At 45.2% G+C, this 27,114-nt stretch overlaps 1 protein-coding gene across 1 annotated transcript in view; it reads right to left on the bottom strand.

Moving 5' to 3' along the window:
- The window catches only part of CD96 (CD96 molecule), a 73,875-nt gene extending 50,842 nt beyond the window's left edge, over positions 1 to 23,033 (bottom strand). The window contains exons 1-3 of the mRNA XM_033940235.1: positions 22,913 to 23,033; positions 21,201 to 21,554; positions 5,655 to 5,764 (exon numbers count right to left, since the gene is read on the bottom strand). Coding sequence (XP_033796126.1) covers positions 5,655 to 5,764; positions 21,201 to 21,554; positions 22,913 to 22,985 — 537 coding nt within the window. The 5' untranslated portion in view covers positions 22,986 to 23,033. The remainder of the gene's footprint in view (positions 1 to 5,654; positions 5,765 to 21,200; positions 21,555 to 22,912) is intronic.
- Positions 23,034 to 27,114: the final 4,081 nt, after the last annotated feature.

Consider the following 27,114-nt stretch of genomic DNA (forward strand, 5'->3'; position numbering starts at 1 on the left):
AAGTGCACACTGGCATAGTAAGGGGGGTGTGGGGGGATGGTGGTCCACTCTGGGCACAGTCTTTGTATAGGGCACAGGCACCCGTCCTCCTTCCCGACCCCTCTGCTGCTCATGTGCAACCCTCCCCTTTCTTCGTACCTCTTTAATTTTTCCTGTGTGAGTGGCATTATGAACTTGCTGCCCGCATTGGCGTCGCCTCTCTTTAACCCCGGTCGCCACTTACCCTTGCAACGCCACTGACAGTACATACACCTTTGGTGATGCTAATTCTATTTTACAAAAAGTTCAGCACCCTTCGAGCCTTTTATAAAATATTGTTTTTCATTTGCATGAGCAGAGATACTATTCATATCTGGTTTTCTCCTTAAACAACATATCCAAAGTCATCCTTCCTGGCTGGTCTGCCTTATTTTAATCGATTTGGTTTTATTAATGTATATCCAATATTTTTCTGTATCTCATTTTTTTATGCTAATGTGAATTGATTTGATGAATCACTCCGTTATACTTTCATAAGTTGTACACCGCTTTGTAGCTTTCAGGAAGAGGCAACTTATAAATCGGACAAGTAAACAAATACACTCAAGGGCATTGTACAATTTAGGGACCCTTTTACTAATCTGTTTTAGGCGCTAATGTGCACCTAATGCAGTGCTATTTGCCTAATGCTGAATGCACTAAAGGGCTAGATTCACGAAGCAAACCGATCGTGTACCCCTAACCGATTTGCGACCCCTTAACGAGCAAATTTCCCTCCAGCCTGATCCACTTACCTCTCCTGCGATCCGCTTCGAATCTGTGCATGCAAACGAGGAGAAATGAATGCAAATTGGACAGCGACCCGATTCACTACACAAAATTTCACATCGGACAGGGCTGGCCGAACAACGGAAGAAGCGACTGCTTGGGAGCAGTCGAAAACGTCCTTCCGACTCTCCTGTTCTATTGAAGCCCTGCTCTCTGCCCTGTCAGCCCCGATCTCCTGCAGCCCCGAACGCCTCCTGCAGCCCTGATCTGCCTGCCCCGGCTCTCGCGGCCCTGCACCCCTGGGCTTGCCTGCCCCAAATGCCTGCCTGACATGTCTTCTCTGCTCCCCCTGGCTCTGCCGCCTTCCCTCCAGTGCGAGCCCGCGGGTTTAAACCCACGGGCTCGCACTGAAGAGAAGGAGGGAAGAGGATGCTGCTGCCGCATGTAACAGCACTGCCCCGAACATGTCTGCCCTGACAGTAACAGCACTGCACTGAACACTGCCCTGACTGCCTGTGCAAGCCCATAGGTTTAACCCGAAGCGGGTTAAACCCACGGGCTGCAAAAGTTTAAAGTTAAAAAAAAAAAGAAAAAAAGTCACGGCTAGGACAGGTCTGCGTGGTCTACACATGTGCACGGATCGCACATGCATGAGCCGTGCAGGCAGATGGGGGCGTTCTTACGATCACCCCATCTGCATATTTTTGTTTTCTGAATTGATCGGACCTGCCAGGATCGGGCCCTGATCTAGACTGATCTGGCAGATCAGTGAATCTTGGCCAAAGTGTCTTGCACTAGTTTTGCCATCTGCATGTGCTAAGTGTGCAGTTTTTATTTTTTGGGGGGAGGGGAATGGGCAGATGGGGCATAGGAGGGGAATGGGGCATAGGAGGGGAATGGGCAGAATGTGGGCATGGAAGCAATAACCAGTTAGTGTGTGCAGCGTAGTGCGCTATCTGGTTATCGCTGGGTTAATATAGGAGTCCTTACTGCCTCTTAAATACTGCACATTAATGATTATGATAAAAAAGCAAATTGAAAAATAGTCATTTTATGGGCTCAGCAAGTGGAAAAGTACCTCGTGAGGGCGCCCTAAGCTCATTTTCGAACGCAGCTTACTAAGATCCCTTCAATTGCTTATATATCTGTGGCTACTGGATGCAGTTTGAGAACCACAGATGGGTTTCTTAATAATTTCTGGCAGCACCTACAGATCACAAAGGCCTCGTGTCTCCTTAGAAGAAACATCTTGACTGACTTCTGAGTGTTCTTGTCTCCATCTGTAACCTTTTCCTCTGTCCCTCTGCCAAGCTTTCCCACTCAGCACCAGCACCAGCACCCTGACACTTTCTGTTTCATGCAGAGAATCAGACAGTACAATATTCAAGCTCATTGGGAAGTTGAAATGCTGAATATACTGTACATGGAGAGTGCTCACCACTGGTGGCTACAGGTGGAGAGCCAGACAGACTAGGGTTCAAATTCCGCCGATGCTCCTTGAGATCGTGGGCAAGCTGGCTAACTCTCAATTGCCTAAGGCGCAAACTTGAAGGCCCTTTTACTAAAGGGTATTAAGCCCTTAATGCGCGTTTAGCATGGGAAAACAGGCTACTGCAAAACACATTCAAGCATTTTGAGGTAGTTTCTCTTTTTCTGCGCACTAAGGCCAAGATTCTATAAAAGGTGCCTGAAGTTAGACACCTAGATCAGTGCGCCTAGCTGATTTATTCAATTAGGCTTAATCGGCACCATTAATTGAAAAGTGTTATTACAAAGCAGTTTTTAAAAAACATTAATTAGCTGGTAGGCGCCTACCACTTCAAGGTAGGCATCTACTCTGAGGAGTCTACCAGAAAGTAGCATGATTAGGGATGGATTATGGGTGGATTTGGGGCATAGTTTAACTTAGGTGCACTCATTTAGGCCAGGAAAGCCTGGCATAAATGGAGTGTGTCTAACATTTCAATGCCTACTGGCATCTAAGACTGCTTAAGCGCCACTAGGCATGATTCCATAAACAGCGCCTAGCTGATGTTTGACAACTGTGCTCCTCGGCGCCTAGAAGTTAGGCGCCATTTATAGAATCAGTGCCAAAATGTGCATTACCTATTTTTTAAAAAATATTTTGGGGAGATCGCATGGCATGGGCAGAGAATGGGCATTCCTGCATTATCCAGGTAGTGAAGAAACAGGAGCTATCGCCTTCTCAAAAATGGAAAGCAGAAAAACAACAACAGCGAAGGTGACCTCTGATGCTCAGTCACTTTATTGTACGATCAAGACGCGACATGGTCGTGTTTCGGCCCAGAGGGCCTGCCTCAGGAGTCTGTGTATTGATTGAAAAGATGTCAAAGTGTGTAACAGGAAATCAATGCCTGTAGGATTTGTGTAACCTTATTCTATTGGAGACATCGGTACTTTTAAAGAATACCTTTACTCAATTACATTCAGCTAGTCGTTGTTTCAACTAAAATGTCTCCCAAGCAAAGAATTCATTCAGTCTCTCTGCTATGGCCTTATCCTTCCTGAGAGCATCTTTTACTCCTTGATCATCAAAAAATCCCATGGATTCCCTTGCAGGTTTTCTGCTTCTGATGTACCTAAAAAAATTGTGACTATAAATTTTTACTTCTTTGACAATTTATTCTTCATATTCTTGTTTAGCTTTGCATCTAGCTTGCCAATGCTTATGGCTCTTCTTATTTCTTCATTTTCCCATTCTTTAAAGGATGTTTTCTTGGCTGTAATAGCCTCTTTCACTTCACCTTTTAATCACGCTGGCTCCCATTTTCTCTTGTTTACACAATAATGTTTAGTGTGTTATGATTAGCGTGCATTAATGCTGGCTTTTACAAAGTCATGGTAGAGGATTTTTACTGCGGGCTGGCAAGGTAAATGCTCTGACGCTTATAGCATTCCTATAAGCGTTGGAGCATTTACCTTGCTGGCCCGTGCTAGATACCTCTACCATGGCTTTGTAAAAGGAGCCCAAACTGAATACGTTAATGCATTATTAATGTGGGAGAACTTAGTGCCTCTTAAACAGGAGTGGTAAGTGCTCCCATACTAATTTTTTCCAAGGTTCCATTAAATGGAAATAGTGCATATCTTGCAAAAAACCCCAAAAATGTCCATGTTAAATCTGGGTTTAGAGTGCAAGAAAGTCTCATGTTAAAACGCACTAAGCCCAGATTTCTGAGCACTTTAGTAAAAGGGCCCTTAGACTGTAAGTCCTGAATATAACTCACCTTGAACTACTTTGGAAAGGCATTAGGTAAATTAATAATTAAATGGTTTAACTGAGAACACCATTGTTCTGGCTTTAATGAAACCTCTGAGCTATACAGATAGGCAGCTGAACATTCCGTTGTTTGTAGTTAGTCAGAATGCCCTCGCTCTGTCTTTACCCTACCCCAGCACTATTCAGGGATCTCAAAGGGCCCTCCTTGAGGGCCGCAATCCAGTCGGGTTTTCAGGATTTCCCCAATGAATATGCATGAGATCTAAGTGCATGCACTGTTTACAATGCATATTCATTGGGGAAATCTTGAAAACCCGACTGGATTGCGGCCCTCAAGGAGGGACTTTGAGATCCATGATTTAGATAGTGATATGGCATGCAGAGGGAATTTTTTGGCAGCACTATCCACAAAGTTGAAATGCCCTCACTCTGTCAGTACTCTGGATAGTGCTGGGGGGGAATTTTTGGCAGCACTCTCCTTAAATAAGTGTGTGTTTCCACACCCTCTGCACAAACGAATGTAGTGAAAGTGCCACTTATGGGAGCAAGCACCTTAGATGCTGCTCCATAAGGGTGCATGTAAGTGACATAGCGCCTAACTGCAAGGGGAGCATTGTGGACAAAGCATGGGTGGGACATGGTTAGTTATACAACTTACACAATCCTGTAAATTAGTGCATGCCATTGCTGCATTTATGCTGTACTGTAGTAAGGAGGCAGAGGACAGAGTGCCCCAGATGCCATCTTGGCAGGGGTACTACCAAGTAGTACGGTAGAGTTACCAGATTTTCTGTTTGGAAAATCCAGATCCCCTAGATCAGTGGTTCCCAACCCTGTCCTGGAGGACCAACCAGGCCAATCGGGTTTTCAGGCTAGCCCTAATGAATATGCTTGGTGCAGATTTGCATGCATGTCACTTCCATTATATGCAGATCTCTCTCATGCATATTCATTAGGGCTAACCTGAAAACCCGATTGGCCTGGTGGTCCTCCAGGACAGGGTTGGGAACCACTGCCCTAGACCAGTGGTCTCAAACTTGCGGCCCGCCAGGTACTATTTTGAGGCCCTCACTATGTTTATCATAATCACAAAAGTAAAATAAAACAGTTTCTTGATCATATGTCTCTTTAGCTACAAATTACAATATTATTATTAAGACTATAGTTTATAAATCTTTCTTTTTAGCTACAAATTTAGCACACAAAATTGTCATTTCTTTAATAAGACAGTAACCGTTTTTTCTGAGGCCCTCCAAGTACCTATAAATCCAAAATGTGGCCCTGCAAAGGGTTTGAGATTGAGACCACTGCCCTAGACCCACCCCCAGGCACTCAGTTTTATCTATCCCTGCCCCAGTCCCGCCCCCAATTCTACCCCAGCCCCACCCCCTGCTGCCTGCTCTCTTCGGGCAGGACATCCGCTCATGCGCGGATGCCCTCCTGCCTGACACAATGTGGAGGACAGCTTTTCAAAACCCCAACAAAGATTTTAAAGAAGATTAGCGTGGCAATAATGTGGCAAACTTTCCAAAAACCCTTTTATCCTGGTCAATAGCTATTTACACAGGTAAGTAGCTCTTCAAAATTACCTTCCCTGTGAACCAGGATTAATCAGGTTCAGGATAAGTTGCATGTACGTAGAGATGAGATGTGTACTACCACATACCATTTTCCATTGCCAGGACAAAATAGGAGGATACATAGCGGATACATTCTTTACACATGGAATTTCAAAGGCCTTGTTCAGAATGATTTTCTGTACACTGTATATTTCTTCTGTTGGGAACAAAACCAAAAAGAGACACATAGAAAATCAAACAGTATTTAGTGACAGTGAGTCATATTCACTCTCCATTTCTCTAATACACCTGTGCCTGAGAATAGCTATTTTTCAAGGTGGGTTTGGATACTTCTGTTTCTTGAGATAACTGATACGATAAAGCAAAAAAAAAAAAAAAAAAAATTAGGGTCACGGTTTATAAGTCAGTGACATCAATGCAGCTTACCATAAAATAAAGGAAGAAAGACAAACAAGGGGAAACAGGAGAAAGGATAGGTAGGGCCCATAGGAGGGGCCTTAGGCACCTGGGCCAATCAGGCCTTAGGCCCCTCCCCGGTGCATCCCACAATGCACCGGAAAGGGGCAGGCCCACTTCATTTCAATGGAGGCGGGCCTGCCAGCCAGACGATAAGAAGACCCATCCGGCTAGCCAACATTTAAGGTTAGTGGGGAAGGGGGGTCCGGGGTTTTTTTTAGCAGGGGAGTGTCACACGTAAGGGGGGTGTCTTCTGGCAAGAGGGGTTGGGCACCCTCCTGCAGGTGATCTTCAGGGAGGGGGAGTTTCATGGGGGGGGTCCGGCAGGAGGGATTGGGCACCTTCCTGCTGGCGATCTTCAGGGAGGGGGTGTTCAGGGGGGTCCAGGCAGGAGGGATTGGACATCCCTCCTGCTGCATTCATTCGGGAGGGGGTACTGGCGGCTGCAGCTGGGGAGATCCCTTGCCGTGATAAGTGTAGCAGCTGCATCTACAATAACCCAGTTCTGTAACCGGCGTCTGTAACATGGACATCGGTTACAGAATCAGGTTTATTTTAGACAGTCTTAGGCCCAATTCTGTATAGAACGCCCGTCGGCTTCTGAGACCGGGCGTCTTATACAGAATCCGGGCTTTAATGGGTATTTAGCATGTGAAAACAGGGTTCTGCACAAACATATGAAAGCATTTTATGACATTTCTCTATTTCTGTGTGCTAGCCCTACGTTATTCATTTTTCAGAGGGGGCATGGCATAAGTGGAGAGTGGGCGTTCCTGAATTATCCTGGTAGAGCCTTATAATCAGCACACTAACTGGATAACACAGAGTTAATGCAGAAGCATGTAGCACCTCCTAAATAGGACATTAATTTTTTTGCCGGCTCTGTGTGCTAAAGGAAACAGCACACATCCTGCAAAAACAAAAACAAAAACCCAAAACAGAACCATAAACAGAAATGCCCTGCAAAGTGCCATACTAAATCTAGGCTTAGCATGAAGGAAAAATCCCAGCTACAGCGCTAAGCCCAGATTTTGGCTCACTTTAATAAAAGTTATAGTAAGTTTTTATCTTTGATTCTGCTGGAATCAGTCACGGCTTTCCCCTTCCTACTCCACATATTCTATTATATCATTTAATTTATTGTACATTTTAGTAAAAAAAAAAAAAAAAAAATTAGAGGATTGTGCTGGGCAAAATGATTCAGTCTTACTAGAGAGTTCAATGCAGAAAAAAAGATGGCCTTTCAAAAAAATTTGCTCGGGGCCTCATAAATAAATAGCCTTGCGTATATCACATACACATGTAAACAGCAGTTCTAGAACGTCACTATTTACACAAAGATTCAAACACTGTTCTTCAATGCACAGCCCAAAGGCCAGTGGCAGCCCCTGGAGACCTCTGGAGTGGCCCTCATCATGGATATCATCGTCCCGGCTTTTTTCTGCTACTCTGTGTCTCTCTACCCAAGCTCACGACAGAAAGGGGGAACTGGATGGGAGGAGGGATCACATGCTTGAAAGACAATAGGCAAAGATTATATTTTGAAATATTTTACTCCTTGAGGATACACTTAATGAAAAGTATGAAGGCAGGCTGGTGGCGTGGATGTCGTTGGCATACACTAATCAGCAGTGTCGAGACCTCACACGGGAAGCTATTTAGTGGCTTTCCTTCAGTCCATTTGGGTCCAAAATGGCCCCCACTTACAAATTAGGGAAGACCACTGGATTAAAGGCTTAGCAAAACTGTTTTTTGGTTTTCAATTTTGGCTGAAATCCAAACTGTCTGAAAGCTTTTAGCCAAAACCAAAACTGCAGCCCAAACTCATTAGCTAGTGTGAATGTAAACCAGTAATTGCCGGTGGGGATTGTTAGAGCTTGCAGTCTGCATCCTCCCTAGGTTTACAGTCCCTGGTGGTCTAGTTAGGGTTTACCAGAAATCCGGATTTCCCTGGACATGTCCTCCTTTTCGAGGACATGTCCGGGGGTCTGGCCAGCCTTTCAAAACACGGCCCTTTGTCTGGGTTTTGAAAGCTTCCTCTAAATCGTGTTGGGCAGGAGGAAATCCGCACATGCATGGATTTCCTCCTGCCTGATGACAGTAGGCGGTGTGGGGGGGGAGCGCTAGGGCTGGATTGGAGGCAGGACTGGGGCACAATGGGGCAGGGATGGGTGGAATTGGCAGGCCCGGGGGGCAGGTCTAGGGCTCCGGATTTTACTAAAGTATAAAATCTGGTATCCCTAGGTCTAGTGATGTGGTCAGGCTAGGAGCAATGCGTCAGTCACAGAAGCTATTTTGAGAGCAGAGCCAGAACAGACAGGAGTAACTGGGGATCGCTTCTACCCCCACTACACCCCTAGACCACCAGGCAGAGGAGGGCACTCTAGGAGGTGCAGCTTTAGATGGCAGCCATTAAGCAGAAAACGCAAACTCCAGAATCACCCCCTTTCAGTCAATTGCATATCCCCTGAAGAAGGCAGTTCATACTGCCAAAACTGGGATCCTAGTTGGGATTTCCATACCCTGACATATCAATAAAGGACCTGTTGGTTGATCTAGACATCTCACGTGCCTTTCTTTTTCTGTGTGTTACACTGGAGAAAGTAAGGCATGACCCCGCCCTTACTCCTTCAGTGGTCACCGACCCCCCTCCCACCACTCATAGATGTGAAAAAAAACCTCCCCAGTACATTCCAGCCTGTTTTACAGCTTCAGGTGGTCACACAACTGAGCAAAGCAGAGCAGAGAGGCTCTCTAGGGGAGTACTGCAGAGAATGTCACATTTAAAAGTCCCAGCTACACGTCACTGTAACCTGCTTTTACTGTATAGTGAGCTCTGCAAAACCTACTGTACCTACAGAAAGATGATACCTATAGGCTTAAGTGGTATTGTTGTAATATACAGATGGGTACAGTAAGTTTTGGGTGGGTTTTGAAGTAGGGTTACCAGATTTTACATCAGACCCCTAGACCCACCCCCAGTTACACCCATCCTTGCCCCGTTATGCCCCAGCTCTGCCTTCAGCCCCAACCCCGCCCCCCACTGCCTGTTCATCGAGTAGGAAGGCATTTGCGCATGCGCGGATGTGACACGATGACATCACACGCATGTGCGGGTGACATCACTGCGTTGCATCTAAATGCAAACCAATCATCTTTCCCAATCATCATGAATCATTAACATCCTGCCCTTCCATTGACAATAGACACCTTCCATTCAAATATACCACCAACATTTTGGGTGTCATTAACTTTCCTATAAACCACAAATCAACTCTGTTGTTCACTCCTTTTTTGCAACCATTGTATTGAACCTCCATGCCCTTTTTTCTCCCCCCTCCTTCTCCTCACCCTTTTTCTAGCATTGGTTATGTCTCACTTCAACTACCATAATTCACTCTATACAGCTTTTCCTATGTTCTCCCTTGAATGCTTGCAACTCATCCAATCCACAGCCATCAAACTACTCTACAACTCTCACCTAGTTGATCATGTCACACCATTGCTTCACACCAAATAAAGGCTATCTACCTACCAACCCCTCCTTTGTTAACAAACTTCTTCTTCCTTATACCCACTCTTGCTTTCTCTGTTCAGCCAACAACAACCCCCTTGTGCTTCCATCTCCCATGACACAGCATTTAGTTACCTAGGCCCCATGCTTTGGAACTCACTTTCTCTGTACACCAAAAATGAAACCTCAATCCAGGTATTAAAGAACTTACAAATCCCATTTCTTCCTTGAGACCTCCCTAGCCTCTTCTAATCTATCTCTCCCCCACTTCTCTTATTCATCTCTTTCTTCTCTGCTTACCTGTTATTTTTATGTTGTAAACTGCATTGATGTCTTTTAGACTCATTGTAGTATACCAAGAATAATAAAGAAATAGCCTCGTCCATGTGCAAGTGCTGACACTTCCTTGTGGAAACTGCAGGGATTGTGTCATTCATTTGGTCTATGTCTATATTACTAAAATGGCTGCCTCCACTGCACATACCAGCAACTAGGTGGTAAATGGTCATAGAATTGATATACTGCCTTTCTGTGATACAACCAAAGCAGTTTATATATTATAATGTAGGCACTTTTTCGGTCCCTAGTGAGCTCTGAATCTAATCCCCTCTTCTATTAAACTACGCTAGCAGTTTCTAGCGCGGGGAGCTGCACTGAATGGCCCGCGTTGCTCCTGACGCTCATAAAGTTCCTATGAGCATCAGGAGCAGCGTGGGCCATTCAGTGCGGCTCTCTGCGCTAAAAATTGCTAGCGCAGTTTAATAGAAGAGGGGGTAAGTTTTTGTACCGGCGGCATCGGGTTAAGTGACTTGCCCAGAGTCACAAGGAGCTGCAGTGGGAATGGAACCCAATTCCTCAGGTTCTTACCCCTCTGTACTAACCATTAGGCTACCCACTGCTGTGGATATTCTAGAAAAAGATCTGCATCAGCACATCCTTTTCTAAAATACCACCAGAACTGAACACGTCCCAACCTGGATGTCTTAATTCTGATTTCTGTGTTCTGTGTAAAATGGGGCTCCACGTGCATTGGCGTCCTAATTAAAATATAACCAGTGTTCACTGGTTAATGTGTGAACTCTGAGTCTGAAGTGACAGAGAAGAAACGTTCAGCAAATCTGCCTGATCTAAAAAAATTTTAAAACTCAGTTGTGAACAGCTGAAAACCGATTGAGGTCGGAAAATATGCAGGAAATGGTTAAAGCAGACTTCCTGCAAGGAGGCAGGAAATTCTACACAGCGTATCTCTGCCTTCCTGTGTCTTTCTTGCCTAACTTTAAAATCATGTCAGTACAGCTGTTAAGACAGAGGGATCTGACAGAAGTAAACTTTTTAGGGGGTCAGGAGGGGTATTTTCAAGAGTGACCTCATAGTCTTTCACATTTTATCACATCTCTCTCTCCTTAGAGTGGAGGAGTAGCCTAATGGTTACAGCAGCACTGCTGTTCGGGCAAGTCAGTTAACCCTCAATTGTCTCACATACAAACTTAGGAGGCAATTCTATAACTTGGTACCTCATTCTGTAATGATATAAGGGTGCCAAGGTATCATTTAGTGGCGTAATGAGGGAGGATGGCGCATGTGACAGTGGCGCTCAGCATCGCCATGCCATGCATCCCCAACTGTTCCCCATCACTTGGATGCCCCCCAACTCTTCCCCATCACTTGGGTGCCCAGTCCCCCGCATACCTCTTTAAATGTTTGTCGGAATGAGTAGCATCTTCCACCAGCTGCTCGCTGGTTCCCTTCTGATGTCACGTCCTGATCTCATGACCAGGAAGTGACATCAGAAGGGAGCCGAGGCTGGCGCGAACAGCAAGTGGAAGATGCTGTTCATGCCGGTGAACATGTAAAGAGGTATGCATGGGGAGGGGGGGGAGGTGGGGAGGAGCCACTGGTGCTATTATAGAATATGAGCCTAAGTCAATATTAGTGAGTAATTGTAGGCACCAATAGTTATGAAGGAAGCAAAGACATCGTGGAGAGTCTCCACGATGTCTTTGCTTCTTTGATATTACTCTCTGTGAAGGGACCAAGGTCAATTTTCTTGTTGTTCTGGCACCAATAGTTATGCCTATGGCAGGTGTACCTGTTGGTACCTAAGAATGCCAAGTGATGTGAATAACTTACCATATTCTGTAAGTTACGTGCCCAACCCACCTATGATCTACCCATGCACCTTTCATATGTATGTCCTCATCACATTTGCATGCCTAGGAGGGAATTCAATAAATGGTGCCAAAATCTAGGCACTGACAAAATTCAATGCTAAGCACTATTCTATAAAGGGCGTGCATCTTATATAGAATAGCGTTTACGCAGATCCTGTGCCTAACTTTTAGGTGTCTGACATACGCCTGCTAAAACCTGGTGCAAATGCTGGTGGCCAAGTTAGGCACGAGTGAGTCTGTAATTCCAAGTGCAGCTTTTCAGAATTCCCCTGACACGCGCATGGCCATGTCCCCTTATAGAATAGCGTACACTCAGATGCATATGCAAATTTTAATGACTGCCAACTGACATCACTAATTGGTTGCTAGCACCCAATTCTTGATAGGTCAGATCTCATTATCCAAATTACTTGGGTGCATATTTCAGAAGCGTGCCCAATGTTGGGTGCGGAGCTTTGGGCATCATATATTAAAGCCAGGGGGAAGTGATTTGCACTCATATACGTGCTAGCATTCTGTAATTTATGTGTGCAATTCAACCTAACTTTAAGTGCCAGGTTACAGAATAAGGGGATTCGATTGTAAGGCTGTGAGAATAGGAAATTGCCTATTGTACCTGACCTGAATATAACTGTTCTTTTCCCTTTCCCCTTTTCTCTATCAGGTGTGTTTTATGAGGTACTCACCCTGTGACCTCACTCAGGGCCGCCATCAGGGCAGTACTACCAGTCCTGCATTCAGGGGCCCGGGCCAGTAGCGTACCTAGGGGGGGGGGCGGTGCGCCCTGGGTGCACGCCCCAAGGGGGGTGCACAGGAGAGAGAGCTGAACGTGGACGATGGGGGACCTGTGGGGTTAAATATAACTCAAGTCGCGAGGCTCGTCTTCTACTCCGACTGCCCTGCCGCTCACACAGCCGATCGGAAGTCATCCCCGACGTCAGCGCTGACGTCGGAGGGCGGGCTTTACTTAAGTCGGGGAAGACTTCTGGTCGGCTATGTGTGCGCGGCGGGACAGGCAGGAAATAGAAGACAAGCCTACATGAGAAAGTTGCTAAGATGGGCTGAGAGGCAAACGGGGGAGGGAGTGCGTTTTGGACACAAGGCATGAACTTGGGAGAGAGGAAGGGAGGGAAAGAGATGCTGAGGTGGGGGAGGGAATGTGTTTTTGGACACAGAAGGCAAAGACTTGGGAGTGAGGAAGGGAGGGAAAGAGATGGTTGTGTGCAAGGGGAATAGAAGAAAGGAGAATTTTTGGTCATAGGGAGGGAGTGAGGTACAGACAGTGGCATACCAAGATGGGAGTGGGGGCGGTCTGCCCCGGGTTTATGCCCCAAGAGGGTCAACAGCTGGCCACCCTCCAGTGTTCTCCCTAGGCTGGCAAACTGTGTCTCTTTAGCCACTTGAGTGCCACCGCCGCCATTGGGAACAGGCCGGTGCCAAGTTCTCCCTGCTTTTCCCTGTGGGGCCGACCAACTCGCCCCGCGGGGAAGAGAAGCAGGGCGAACTCGGCGCCGACCTGTTTCCGATAGCGGCAGTGGCAGCCTATTCCCCAGTGGCGGTGGCAGCATTTTCCCAATGGTGGTGGCATAGGGGAGGGCAAGGAGAAAGAAAGAAAGGGGGGACACGAACCAGAAAAAAAAAAGAAAGGGGGCTGGGTGAAACAAAGAAAAATGGGGCACGGAGAGAGAGAGAAAGACAGACATACAGAATGAAAGGGGGTATGGAGAGAGAGAAAAAGAAAGAAGGGGACAGAGTGAAACAAAGAAAAAGTTTGGGGAGGGAATGAGGTCTGGAGGAGAGGAAGCATAGAGGAGGCTGAAAAAAGGGAAGAAATATTGGATGTACAGTCAGAAGAATAAAATGCAACCAGAGACTGATGAAATTACCAAAGGTAGGAAAATGATTTTATTTTCAATTTAGTGATCAAAATGTGTCCATTTTGAGAATTTATATATGCTGTCTATATTTTGCACTATGGCCCCCTTTTACTAAACCGCAATAGCGTTTTTTAGCGCAGGGAGCCTATGAGCTTCAAGAGCAGCGTGGGGCATTCAGCGCAGGTCCCTGCGCTAAAAACCACTATCGCGGTTTAGTAAAAAAAGGAGGGGGAATATTTGTCTATTTTTGTATAGTTGTTACTGAGGTGACATTGCATAAAGTCATCTGCCTTGACCTCTTTGAAAACCCGCGGAATATAAATGATAATTAACATTTTCTCTGCTTGTGCTTTGTGTTTTTAAAATTTTATTGTTGGTAGATCATTTTGACTTGGCCACAAAGGTAAGGAGGAGGGAGGGGAGCTGCTGAAAGAGTCTACCTTGATGTGGTTGCAGGCTTACAAATCTTTTGGTTAAAGAGTGCGGCGACAGAGAAAAGTATGTGTGTATTCGGCCCATGGAAGAAGGGGGGGGAAGGGGTTCGTGGGGGGCCCAATAGGATTGCTCAGTAAGGGGCCCAGAAATTTCTGATGGCGGCCCTGACCTCACTACAGTATTGAAATCTGTCTCAAAAGATCTGGGGAGGCAAGTAGCCCAGAAAATGGAATAAATCCCCCTTTTCACTGGGTTTTAGGATTGCCATGTTAAATTATTAATCACATTAAAAAATATATGGCATTCATCTCTTTTCAGAAGAACCAAAGGCAGCTGCATGAAGCCAGGATTAGCTGTGATTGGGTCAGGTCATAGGGCTTCTGACTTCTATGTATTGGGGTAATAAATATGTGTGGGTAGGTCTGTGGGAAAAGTGAGAAGCGTACAGTGACTCTTCTTCCCTTTGTGATCAAAATATTCATTTATTTTTCAAGCTGTGACAAGTATTTTCTTTTCTTTTCTCAAGTATCTGTCCTGTATCTGCTTTTATGACTGCTTACAAATAAGATGGTCTATCACTTAAATGGTGCTATGCAGGCTGCCTGCCTGCCAATTTTAACAATGCTTAACTGGGCAGTGCTGATGAATATCAGTACATAAGAACATAAGATTTGCTGCTGCTGGGTTAGACCAGTGGTCCATCGTGCCCAGCAGTCCACTCACGTGGCGGCCCTTAGGTCAAAGACCAGTGCTCTATTTGAGTCTACCCTTACTTGAGTATATTCTGTTCCAGTAGGAACTTATCCAACCTTGTCTTGAATCCCTGAAGGGTGCTTTTCCATATAAGAGCCTCCAGAAGAGCGTTCCAGATTTCTACCACTCTCTGGGTGAAGAAGAACTTCCTTATGCTTGTACGGAATCTTTTCCCTTCCAACTTCAGCGAGTGCCCTCTCGTTCTCTTCACCTTGGAGAGGGTAAACAATCTCTCTTTCTCTACTAAGTCCCTGGCCATTTCTAAAGTGGGCTGGAGAGAGGTGTTCCAGAGGTAGCATTGGGGAGGGCCAGCAACGGTGCAAGTGCTGATGCCTGCATAGCTAAGTGACCAAATACGACTGCATAAATAGCAGGGTTAATTTTGGTTGCTTAGCTGTGTAATGCCGGCACCAAATTGGCCAGTATTTGCATAGCTTCTGGTTGGGAGGTAAAGATGGGGATGTGCTGCCAACCCTCAACATGAACAGACTCCTCCCCCCTCCAAACCTCCTGACACCATTAGACCCTTTCCCAGTGCCCCCTCCCTGACATCAAACCCCTTCTGAATACCCCTGCTAATACAAACCCCCCTTCAGAACCCTTCCATACCCACCCATCTGTAGTTCCCACCACACCCAGAGCCTAGCTTATCATCTCTGGCAGTCTAGCGAGATAGCCCGGACAGAAATGATCCCACTCACTCCTTCCCCTCAAAGTCCTCTATTATTGGCCTCAATCAAACAGTTTCTTTTCAGAGTCTGTAAATGTATTTATTTCAGTCTTGCCCATTTGCTATAGTAACTGCAAACAATCTCTTAGGTGTGTTACTTGGGTGTCTCATTTATGGTGTTTGCTATTGTTGACAATCCAAAATAAAGTAAAAAAAAAAAAATATTCTTGAAGTGTTGTAGAATCAATATTCATATTAATGTTTAATACCCAGTCGTAGGTATACCATATGGCTCCAGAAAAAGGAGGACAGATTGAGACATCCGGGTTTTACTTCCATGGAAGTAAAACCTGGATGTCTCAATCCATTCTCCTTTTTCTGGACCCATATAGTAACTCTACCCAGTCAGAACAAGCAGGTTTACAAAATTAGTATAGTATGTATAAGCTTGAAGTCTTTTGGTGGCCCTCTATACTTTCTCATATTCACACTGTGGCCCTTTACATGAAAAAGGTTGGAGACCGCTGCCCTAGTGGTTCCATCTAGAAAATGACCACCATGAGCTCTAGCAGTAATCTCATGGTACTACCACTAGATGTCAGGCTTCCATATATGTCAGCAAGGGGTGAAAGAAAATTACAGAACCACTTAAGAAATCCCAGATGAATATCAGCCAGGAGCTGCATAAGCTCGAACAGCCAGCAGCAGTCTGGACATACGTGGATATTGAAAGCAGGTGTATGGACAAGGTCCATCATAGTATATCCAAGTCTAATTTTGCCTGCAATGGCCTACACATAAAAATGTTAACCTCCACTGGCTGAATTTTGAACAGCTGGGTTTTACACTATTTGCCCTCCAGAAGCCAAAGAGATTTTGTATGACTCGAGCAGTTAAAAGATTACAATCTAGTTTCTTTTGGACAAGGATATTAGTTTCACTTCTGAAAAAATATGTGATTCCTGTAAATGGTTAAACATGTTGAGATTCTGTCATGTGATGCATTTTTTCATGCTTCAAAAAAGAATATCAGAGGTCAGGGCTGACCCCACCATTAGGCATGACTAGGCAATTGCCTAAGGTAGCAGCAGCAAAAAGTGGCTGCAGTAAAAGCAAAATAAGTCCTGACAGACACACAAACTCGTAGAACCATCAGTGTATACTTTTACTTGCAAAAAAATGTTTAACATTTAAAAGCATGAAGTCCAATTATAAGTTGTTATAGTACTGTAGGATGATCATTATTGTAGAGTTTAATTGTTAAAATCTAGGGGGGTGGTTGCCAATGTGCTAGGGAAATTTAATTTGAGGGGGGAGACATGTCTGAAGGTTCTCATAGGGCATCCAATACTTTTGCTCTGGCCTTTTTGAGGCCTGTTTTGATAGAGGGAGGAATACTTGGCTATAGAAACATAGAAACCTGACGGCAGATAAAGGCCGAATAGTCCATCCTAGGGTTACCAGACGTCCAGATTTCCCCGGATATGTCCGGAGGTCTGGATTTCTTTTCAAAACCCTGCTCTTTGTCTGGGTTTTGAAAAGCCTCCTCAAATCGCGTCAGGTATGGAAGAAGTCTGCGCAAACTCTGATGCCACTTGATAACATCATGTGCAAGCATGTGTAAACATGACATCATTGCGTGGCATCTACGCATGGGCGGCTTCCTCCCTGCCCGACAAGAGCAGGCAGCCGGGAGGGGGGGGGGCGGTAGGGTGGGACTGGGGGGTATTAGGGCATTATAGGGTGAGGATGGGCAGAATTGGGTGGACCTGGAGCGGGCCTAGGGGTCCGGATTTTCCGATTGGAAAATTTGACAATCTTAGTCCATCCAGTCTGCCCATCCACAACATCTACTATCTCCTCCTCTTCCTAAGAGGCATGCCTGCCCATGCTATCCTGAATTCAGATAGAGTCTTCATTTCCACCACCTCCATCGGGAGACTTTTCTACATCTTCCACCCTTTCTGTAAAGAAGTATTTTCTGATATTACTCCTGAGCCACCTCTTAACTTCATCTTATGTCTTCTCCTTCTGAAGTTTTCCTTCATTTGAAAAAGACTCACCTCCTGTACATTAACACCACAGAGATATTTAAATGTCTCTATCATATTCCCTCTCTCCTGTATTTCCTCCAGAGTATGCATATTAATCCCCCCCCCTTTTTACAAAACCGTGGGAATGTTTTTTAGTGCAGGCTGGTGCGCTGAATGCTCTGCGCTGCTCCTGACACTCATAAAGTTCCTATGAGCATCGGGAGCAGAACAGAGCATTCAGCGTGCCAGCCTGTGCTAAAAAATGCTTTCACGGTTTTGTAAAAAGAGGGGGCGGGGGTTAAGGTCTCTGAATCCGTCCCCATACGATTCATGACAAAGACTACTTACCAATTTTGTAGCAGTTGACTCCATCCTATTTATATCTTTTTGAAGGTGGGGGTCTCCAAAAATTGCACATAATATTCTAGAGACTTATACAACGGCATTATCACCTCCTTCCTGTAGGTGCTTTTCTTGTCTACAGTTTAATATTTTGTGAGTCTTCAAGGAATTCATAGACTAACTCCCCTCACTTTAAAATGGCTGACTGGACTATTACCAGGGAAAGAGTTTTCTTTTGGCTTGCCTCAAATCTCTGGAGCAGTCTACCAAAAGAGATTAGGACGGCCGCGTTACAAAAGTTTTTACGGAAATGCCGACGATGCATTTCTTTAAGTTGACATTCGAGGTTTGAACCAGTTAGTGTGTTGTAGTTTAGTTAGGTTTCATCTAGGAGCCGTGGCGCAGGGTGACGGGACAATCGTGTGTCAGACAATCGCGCATCAGACACCAGCGCGCTGACAATCGAGTGCTGACAATTAGGCGCAAGACACAAGCGTGCCGCGGGAAAACTTAGTTTTAAAGAGCTCCGACAGGTGGTGTGTGGGGGGAACCCCCCCCCCACTTTACTGCCTACTTTTCACGCTGCCGTTGGGGGGATGAAGGGGGTGCAACCCCCCACATGATAGAGAAAAGGGAACTTTTCTCGAAAAAAAATCGGAGAAAGTTCCATTTTCTCTATAATGGAGGGTTCCAACCCTGGAAACCCACCCAACAGCAGCGCGAACACTATGCAGTAAAGTGGGGGGGGGGGAGGGGGCTCTTTAAAACTAAGTTTCCCTGCGGTGCGCTGGTGTCTTGCGCTAAATTGTCTGCCCTCCATTGTCGGCGCGCTGGTGTCTCGCGCACGACTGACTATGAACCGTGGCATAGTGACGATGAGAGGTGCCTGGTGCAGTGGTGCCCCTCCCCTGCCCTCTTCTCCGCACCCCCCCTGTTCCTTCCCCCCCGTCATGCGCGCATGCCCCTTCCCTTCCCCGTACCTCTTTAACTTTCCCAGTGAGCAAGGGACATCGACGCCTTCTTGAAAGCTCAAGGTTTGAAAAATATGACACTAGCGCAAGGTTTTAAAAATTATAATTAAGATTTATTGAATTATTGTTTCTATTTTTCCATTATGAGATCAAAAGAATAAAGCATAATTGCTCAACAGTTGCGCTAATGGGAGCTCGTTATATTTACCAAATACTGGCCTTCTGATAACGAGCTCACCTCAATATCTCCAGTCACTCTATTATATACTTTTGGCTTATTGTGACATCATCAGTATCTCAACCAATAACAAGTAACAAAGGAGGTGGTCTTAAAAGTTAGACAAAGAAAATTCCTCCACGTTTAAAAGTTTGACAAAGACAAAAGTTTCAGAAATGTACATTTGTTTGCTTATAGTCGTTTCTGAATATAAATCATAATTTTCACAAAAGTATATTAAGAGAAATTATTTGTTAAAAAGATGCTGAAAAGTTCTCAGCCCTTCCATGCTGAAAAGTTGTTAGCCTTAGAGGAAAAAAACTCTCCCTAAGCTGACAGCTTCACACAGAAACCTTAGAGTAGGAGTCTCTGACTTAATTACTTCCAGATGTTGCTTTAGGATTTCTTTAGGTTGCAAAGATATATCATATGTTTTTCAAAACCCATTCTTTTGTTCAATACACAGTCATACACACACTCCAGTCATATTTACTTGGCCAAGCCTTCCATACATAATTTTCATTCAAAACTATATTTAATTCCTGTTATATCTTAGTTTGCGACACGTTATATTTCTTTACCCGTCTAAAGCACATGTGGTATTAATTAACACCATGCTGCTGAGAGCCTGAACAAAGACTTGGAAAACAAAATGGATTCCAAGACTGAGAAGATATAGATAAAGACAGAGAACCCAAAATGGATTCCTCTGGTTTCCTTTATGATTTCCTCCATGATCTAGCCTAACAGCAAAGTACATAAACAGATATTATTATGCTTTCCCTTATATTAATCTGTAGTGTGTTTTTCTGGCTTTAGCTTCATTTATATTCAGATGTTTTATTCACCCGTCTTTCGTATGCTTCTATTGGGTGTGGCCTTAACTAACACATATGCTTGTATCTAACTAGAATTACCCAGAATCATACGAAAAACAGGCACTTTTGTAGAAAAACTCCACAAAAATACTGCACTATCATGTTCTGACATCCATTCCATTACCGTCCCATAAACATCACCCCCTACTGGCCACGAGCCACTACTCCTCACCAGTGCCAACTTGCTGCCCGTGTTGGTGTCGGCTCTCCCTCTGATGTCACTTCCTAGGCGCAAGACCCAGAAGTGACATCAGAGGGACGGCTGACGCTGGCGCGAGCAGCAAGTTGGAGTTGCTGCTCATGCCAGCGAAGAGCTAGAGGTACGGGGAGGGGAAGTGAGGAATGGGAAAGAGCGGAGTGGAGAGAACGGGTGCCTGCACCTCTACCAAGACAGCGCCTGGGGCTTACTGCACCTCCCTCACCGCCCCTTTACTACGCAATTGTCTAGAAGTGAATTATGTTATGCATGTATATCTTGCTATTATGAAAATCGGGACCCCCTAGCTCCGCCACCCAGGCCCGCCTAGTTCCGTCCATCTCCCCATATCCCGCACCCAAGCCCACCCTAGACCCCCCCCCGCTGCCTGCTCTTGTCAGGTAGGGAGGACATCTGCGTTACGTGATGACATCACGCACACGCGCGCGTGCACACAACATCATCCTGTGACAGCCGTGCATGTGTGGACATTCTCCTTGCCCGACACTTTGCCCAGACAAAGTGCCAGGTTTTGAAAAGCCGTCTGGACCCCCGGACATGTCCTCAAAAGGAGGACATGTCCGGGGAAATCCAGACGTCTGGTAACCCTAAATGTTTGCCTTTTTGGGATGGGTGAAATAGATTTTTCATGTTTAATAACTGGAGTTCTTTTCTTTTAAATTTGATGTACAGTGGTACCTCAGAATCCAAACGCCCCAGAATATGAACGTTTTGGAATCTGAACCTTTTTTTGTAGTACCTTTTGTCTTGGAATCCGAATGCCCTGCACATTGTATGTGTGTGTTTGTGCCCTAGAATCTGAATGTTGCTTAATATTTTACCTTAAAATCCAGTGTATTTCCTGTTAAAATTTGAGTTTGTGGGACCCAGGAATGGATTAATCCAGTTTCTATTATTTTCAATGGGAAAAATTGTCTTGGAACTCGAACTGAGTTCTAGAACGGATTAAGTTTGGATTCCAAGGTATCACTGTATATTAAATTTGTAAACTGCCCCGATTCAAGAAGGCTGTGCGGTATATCAAGCTTTTTAAATAAAACATAAAACAATTTACTCATATTCATGATTATCTTATAAAATGCTTTGTATATAACTTACCTTCTGTCTGAATGAAGAGATGAATGATTTTTGATATCGTCCCATAGGGGAAAGTTGCAAAGTTACATAAATACTGGCCCGTCTGTGAGGGAGCCACACTGATCAGATGCAGCATCCATGTGCTCAGTGGCTTAAATTCAGCTGAGACATTGTGAAATGTGTCATTCAAAGTGCCGTAAGACATGCCGTGGCTTGGGTTGTGCACTGCTATCATGGTTTGTTTCCTGTCTATAAAATGAGACCACTGCATTTGTGTAACTGTCGTGTTCTTTTTCAGGCTGCATGTTAAAGTCACATCATTGCCTATTGTCACATGGACTGTATCATTTGCTTCAACATCACCATCTGGCTGTCCTAAGGGGAAAAGGGTGAATTGTCAGTGTAAATAAATCACAAATACACTTTCAAAGCCTTCTATAGAGGTAGAAACAGGGTTAACCAGCATGTCAGCCTTACGTGGGAAGGAAATTTCCAACCCCTTGAACAGTGTATACCTACTTTCATATTATGTCCAGATCTGATACCATAACTCCCACTTCCTTTTTCTTTTTAACTTATATTCCGCATATCCTACAATTCTATGCGGACTACAAATTATTCAGGTACTCAAGCATTATTCCCTAACTGTCCCGGCAGGCTCCCACTCTATCTAATGTACCTGGGGCTGAGGCTGTAGCTCTAACCACTGCACCACACACTCCCTTACCAAGCTTTGCATTTATTTATTAATTCATTCAATTTTCTATTCCGTTCTCCCAGGGGAGCTCAGAACGGTTTACATGAATTTATTCAGGTACTCAAGCATTTTCCCTATCTGTCCCGGTGGGCTCACAATCTATCTACTATACCTGGGGCATTAGGGGTCCAGGGTCACAAGGAGCAGCGCGGGCTCAAACCCACAATCCAGAGTTAGGGTTACCAGATGTCCGGATTTTGAGGACATGTCCAGGGCTCCAGATGGCTTTTCAAAACCCGGCACTTGGTCCGGATTTTGAAAAGCTTCCAACAAATCGCCATCGGGCAGGAGGGCATCCGCGCCTGACGAGAGCAGGCAGCGGGGAGGGGGGGGGGGGCTGTGGATTTTAAGTGGCGATAAGCTTGGTAAAAGGGCCCCTATAATTTCTTTCCAAACCTAATAAATATGCACCCTGAGGGTGGCCCCCCCTCTATCCCAGCATTCTGAACACTGCCTACGCAGTAACCTGAAAAGCAGAAACTAGGTTGTTAGTTAAACCCCGATTTCCCACATGACACCACGCAGTACACTGAGCCACCCCATTTTAAGCAGGCATTTTATGAGGTAGTATCATTCAGAACACATACTTCTTTTTTTAAAATTTCAGCACTACCGTGATGTCCATTTTTACCTGTCAAGTGACTAGTTCCTGGGCTGTCATAGCATAAACTTGCACATCCACAAGCTGACAGGTGCATATGTCTCCCAGTGGAGTCAGCACTAGAAGCTTCCACAGGAGTTTAAGGAAGAATCTACAGCCCGCATTATGTGACCTTCTTCTGGTAAAACAGATGTTTTTCTTACGCTCTACAATTCAGGTGTTAGCTGCTGCTGAATAATATCATGCGCTTATATGGTTCCTTTACAAACACTTAAACGCTCCTGGTTACTTTTACAAGAAATTGTAAAGATATTAGAATCAATTTAATTGTATGAAAAATACCCTCCCAACAGTACTGGAAAGGTCTCTGCTTACCATTGACGCACAAGTGGAGGAAGAAAACATGAAGAATAGAGAAGCTCTGTCTTTTCTTCATGTTGTCCTGCATTCTGTTGTTACAGAACTATCTCCATGCTGGTCCCAGCAGCCAGAAGCTTGCAAATCTGCTGTGAGACACGTAGATGCTGTGTGAAGTCTCTCTAGCTGCTACAGGAAGTGATTCTTAATGAGTATCACACAGGCACCCTGTGGCCAGGGAAAGAGCACCAGTTAACCAGAACAGCAAGCTAATGCTTGCAATAACCATTCTTCCACCACAGATCGAAGTGAGATGAAGCAAACAAACGAGAGATCGTGGGATGGAAGACAGAAATAAGTAAGATAGGAAGAAATGGCTGAGAAGATTATGGAAATGGGACTTATAACCATCCATCCTAGAATATAAGTATACTTAGCCGCATACAGGGCAGTTCTATAAATTGGTGCCTAGAGCTAACACAAAAAAACCAGGAGATACTACCTTCTCAAGGTAGAGCATCAAAGAAACAGTGAAGGTGACCTGAGGTGTTCAATTCCTTTATTCTATCAATAAAGACTCGACACATATATAAAATAAAAAGTGTTTCAGCCAAAGGCCTGCCTCAGGAGTCTGAATAATATTCATGTAAAGTGAATCGATGACAAAGCAAAAATTATAGGTGACATTTTCCAATTTCCTTTACATGAATATTATTCAGACACCTGAGGCAGGCCTTTGGCTGAAACACTTTATATTTTATATATGTGTCGAGTCTTTATTGATAGAATAAAGGAATTGAGCACCTCAGGTCACCTAGAAGTAAGTGCTACTTACAAGCATCAAAGAAGCCATTAATTGACAGGTGCCTGTGTACACTAGGCAATATTATGTAAGGCAGTGCCTTCTTGGCATGCAAATCTATCTCATACATAGTGATTGAGGATATCCTAAAAACCTAATTGGCTGGATGTGCCCTGAACATTTGTTTGAGAACCACTGACCTAGAGACTGAGGTGCCCATTTGTAGAATGGCCGCTGTCTGCAGTAGCTGTTTTTTGTAAGTATTGTGGCCTCATTTAGGGGAGCAACTGAAGTCATAAATACCTCACAACATGTTTGCCCTGAGTGAATGCCATCATCACAGTCACCTTCCAGTAGTTCTGCTCAGGTTAACCCACCAAGATGGACTCAGTCCGGTATATATTGCCATGCTCTAATGGAAATCATAGTTTGGCTGGTCAATTACTCAGTTGCTAAGACTTCCTCAAGAAAGTCACTAATCTGTAAATTGATTACTACAACCAAGAAGAAACACCCCCTACTAAAAATCAATAATCATCTCTTATCAATAGAGGGTATTGCTGCCCAGTCCTGCTTTCTTCCGGATACTGACTTTTACACTAGGGAGCCTTCCTAAAGCACCTACTCTGGGATTTCCCCCCACATTTTATAATTCCTCAACATGCACTTAGTGAAACTGTCAAACAGGACTCATAGGCCAGGGCTTCCTCTGCAAGTATGGATCCAAATACCATTTTATTGGACTAATCTATTTTTCAATTAGCTTTCAAAAGCAAAAATTCCTTCCTTGGGTTAGTACAATACATTGTTGTCCTGACCTGAAGAAGGGGATTTTGGTCTCCGAAAATTAGTAAAAAATGTATTAAAATTAGTCCAGTAAAAAGATTACCTTATTTCAGACATGTTAAACTCTGGCCCACGGTGTGTTAAAAATTGGCCCGCCAGACATTTAAAATTTTATACTAAATCTGGCCCACCGGCACAAACTGCTGCCGCTGCTGCTGCTCTTCACTTGCATCTGCCTTCACCTGGTCTCCTCTTCCAAGCAGACTGCTGTGGATCGCTGGCCGGTCTTAGCGAACCTCGCATGCCGCTGTCGACCTCGATAGCACGTTCCCTCTGATGCAATCCTGTACAGAGGAGGGATGAGACCGCAGCAGAGGGAATGTGCTACCTAGGTCGACAGCAGCCTGCGAGGTTCGCTACAGCTGGCCGGCGATCCTCAGCAGGCTGCTTTGAAGAGGAGACCAGGGGAGGGCAGACGTGAGTGAAGAGCAGCGGTAGCGGTTCGTGCCGGTAGGCCAGAGGAGACCAGGAAGCCAGGATGGAGGGAGGGTGGGCCAAATCTGAAGGTGAGACCGGGAAGAAGAAGGGGGGAAAACATGCAGGCCTTCGGGAGGGGTGCGGGCCCTGGTGTAGAAGTACGGGCTACTGGGCTTGATGGACCATTGGTCTGACCCAGTAAGGCTATTCTTATGTTCTTATGAAGTCATCTTGCTATCAACTTTCATAAACTCTGCACATGTACCCAGAGCCCTGAGAAAGAATAACAGCTACAGAAGGAAGGGACCGATGGTCAAAAATAGTTGTGTGGTTTCCAGAGAGTGCTGATTGCTTTATATTTTATTGCTGTCCTAACTTTTTCTGGCTAACCATCTAGTTGATAGTCTGAATATGGTCACTATCTGGATAACTTCCAGCTCTATCTACTCTCTGCTCATGGAACCCCTACCCACCTCCCAGGCATTACCCAGAGAGTGCCTAGATGGTCAGATGACATAAGTATTAAGCAGCACTATGGCACTGCCCAGTGCCATTGAATATCCCTCTAGTAGTACCTGTTAATCACATGTGCCTTTGAATCAGCCTCAAGGTTTTCATTTCTGCTTCTGTGTCCATCCTAAACTGTATCACATTCAATGGTGTGGGGTCAGGGCCTTCAGTGAAGGCCCTGACTGTGGCTGCCGACTCCGCATTGCTTACTCTCAGCGCCTTCTTACCTCTGTGCAGGCTGCTCGCTCCCAGTTCCTTCTCTGTGCCAATGCAATCCTGAGCCTCATGCCGTCAGGGGACTCTCTCCAGACATCGAATCCCCTCATGGCTGACAGCTGACCAATCAGAGGCCAGCACAGCATTTCGGCTCCTCCTCTATAGAGTCCTGCTGTCCTCCAGCACAAGAGCATCGGGGAGTCACAGCCCAGAGAGAATCCCCAAAGGTGTCCCATCCCTGCTTTGTTTGAATTGGATTGGTTTGGCTGACAGAACTTCTGAGCCTGTCCAACCAATCAAATGAAAACAAAACATAACCAAAATGCTCTTGGGAATTCTCTCCAAGTTCTGAATCCTTTGATGGCACAAGGTGCTCCTGTGCTGACTGTACCAGTTTGGGTTTGCACCATTGCTCTGTATCTGGCTGCTCCACCTGAAAGCACCCAGCGCTGACAGTCACCGGTATGTGGGAGCAGCGCAGTCCAGATACCACCTAAAGAATAAACACAGCAGCAGTCTGTGCTGTGAAGTAGTAGGGCTTTCTCGTGCAGTGCCATGCCTTTCCCAAAGCACACAGTGGAGCGGCAGGGACTACAGTTGCTGGCACTGGAGGCGGGCGGCTCGCCGTGTGACCAGAGTGTATGGGAGATGCTGCTACTGCTCAGGCAGCTCTCGAAGTTCTCCCAACATGCAACAGATCTCTTTGCAGAGTTGCAGGAGGAGGCGACCATCCTGGTTCAGCAAGAAGCCTGTGTGGAGCACAGCCTCAGAGCCCTGAGAGCAGCACTGTCTGACCCAGGACTAGAGGGAGCTCAAACTGAAGCTGCCTCAGCTGAGCTCACTGCTGCTGGGAGCTTCATTTGGTACAACTTTTTTGGGTGGTTTTTTTTTTTACAAATTTTATGACTGCTGTGGTGGTCAATAGAATTAGAGAATGGGTGGGATGGGGGCTGGGGTCAAGAAGATGAGAAGCTGATAGAGGGGAAAAATATGGGCTTTTTTGTACTTTTTGGGGCTGGGACAAGAAGAGAAGGGATGATGATAGTGGGGAAGAAAAATACATATTTTGGGTTTTTTAAATATATATTATTGGGGTGCATTGGGAGTAGATGGGGTTGACAAAGGGATAGGCAAATTTGTGGCTGAAATTGCGAGGAGGTACAGAGGAGAGTGAGAAAATTGACTTTTTTTTTTCGTGGGAGCCATATTAGAGAGGTGGAGGAACAGAGGGAGGAAAAATATTTTTAAGCTACTGTTGGAGACATTGGGATAGGGAATGACATGTTGGGGCTTCTGAGCATCTCATTTTGCTTCTCTGGTGTGTTATATGTTGAGATTTAGTTAACTGCCTCTGTTTCATGTGTTAAGGAAATTTTCATGAATGTCAAAGGCAGCTGTTCTATCAGTTTAGCCCAAAGCCCCAGGGTTT

This window comes from Geotrypetes seraphini, chromosome 4, assembly GCF_902459505.1.
Source record: "Geotrypetes seraphini chromosome 4, aGeoSer1.1, whole genome shotgun sequence".
In the NCBI taxonomy this organism is placed as follows: Eukaryota; Metazoa; Chordata; class Amphibia; order Gymnophiona; family Dermophiidae; genus Geotrypetes; species Geotrypetes seraphini.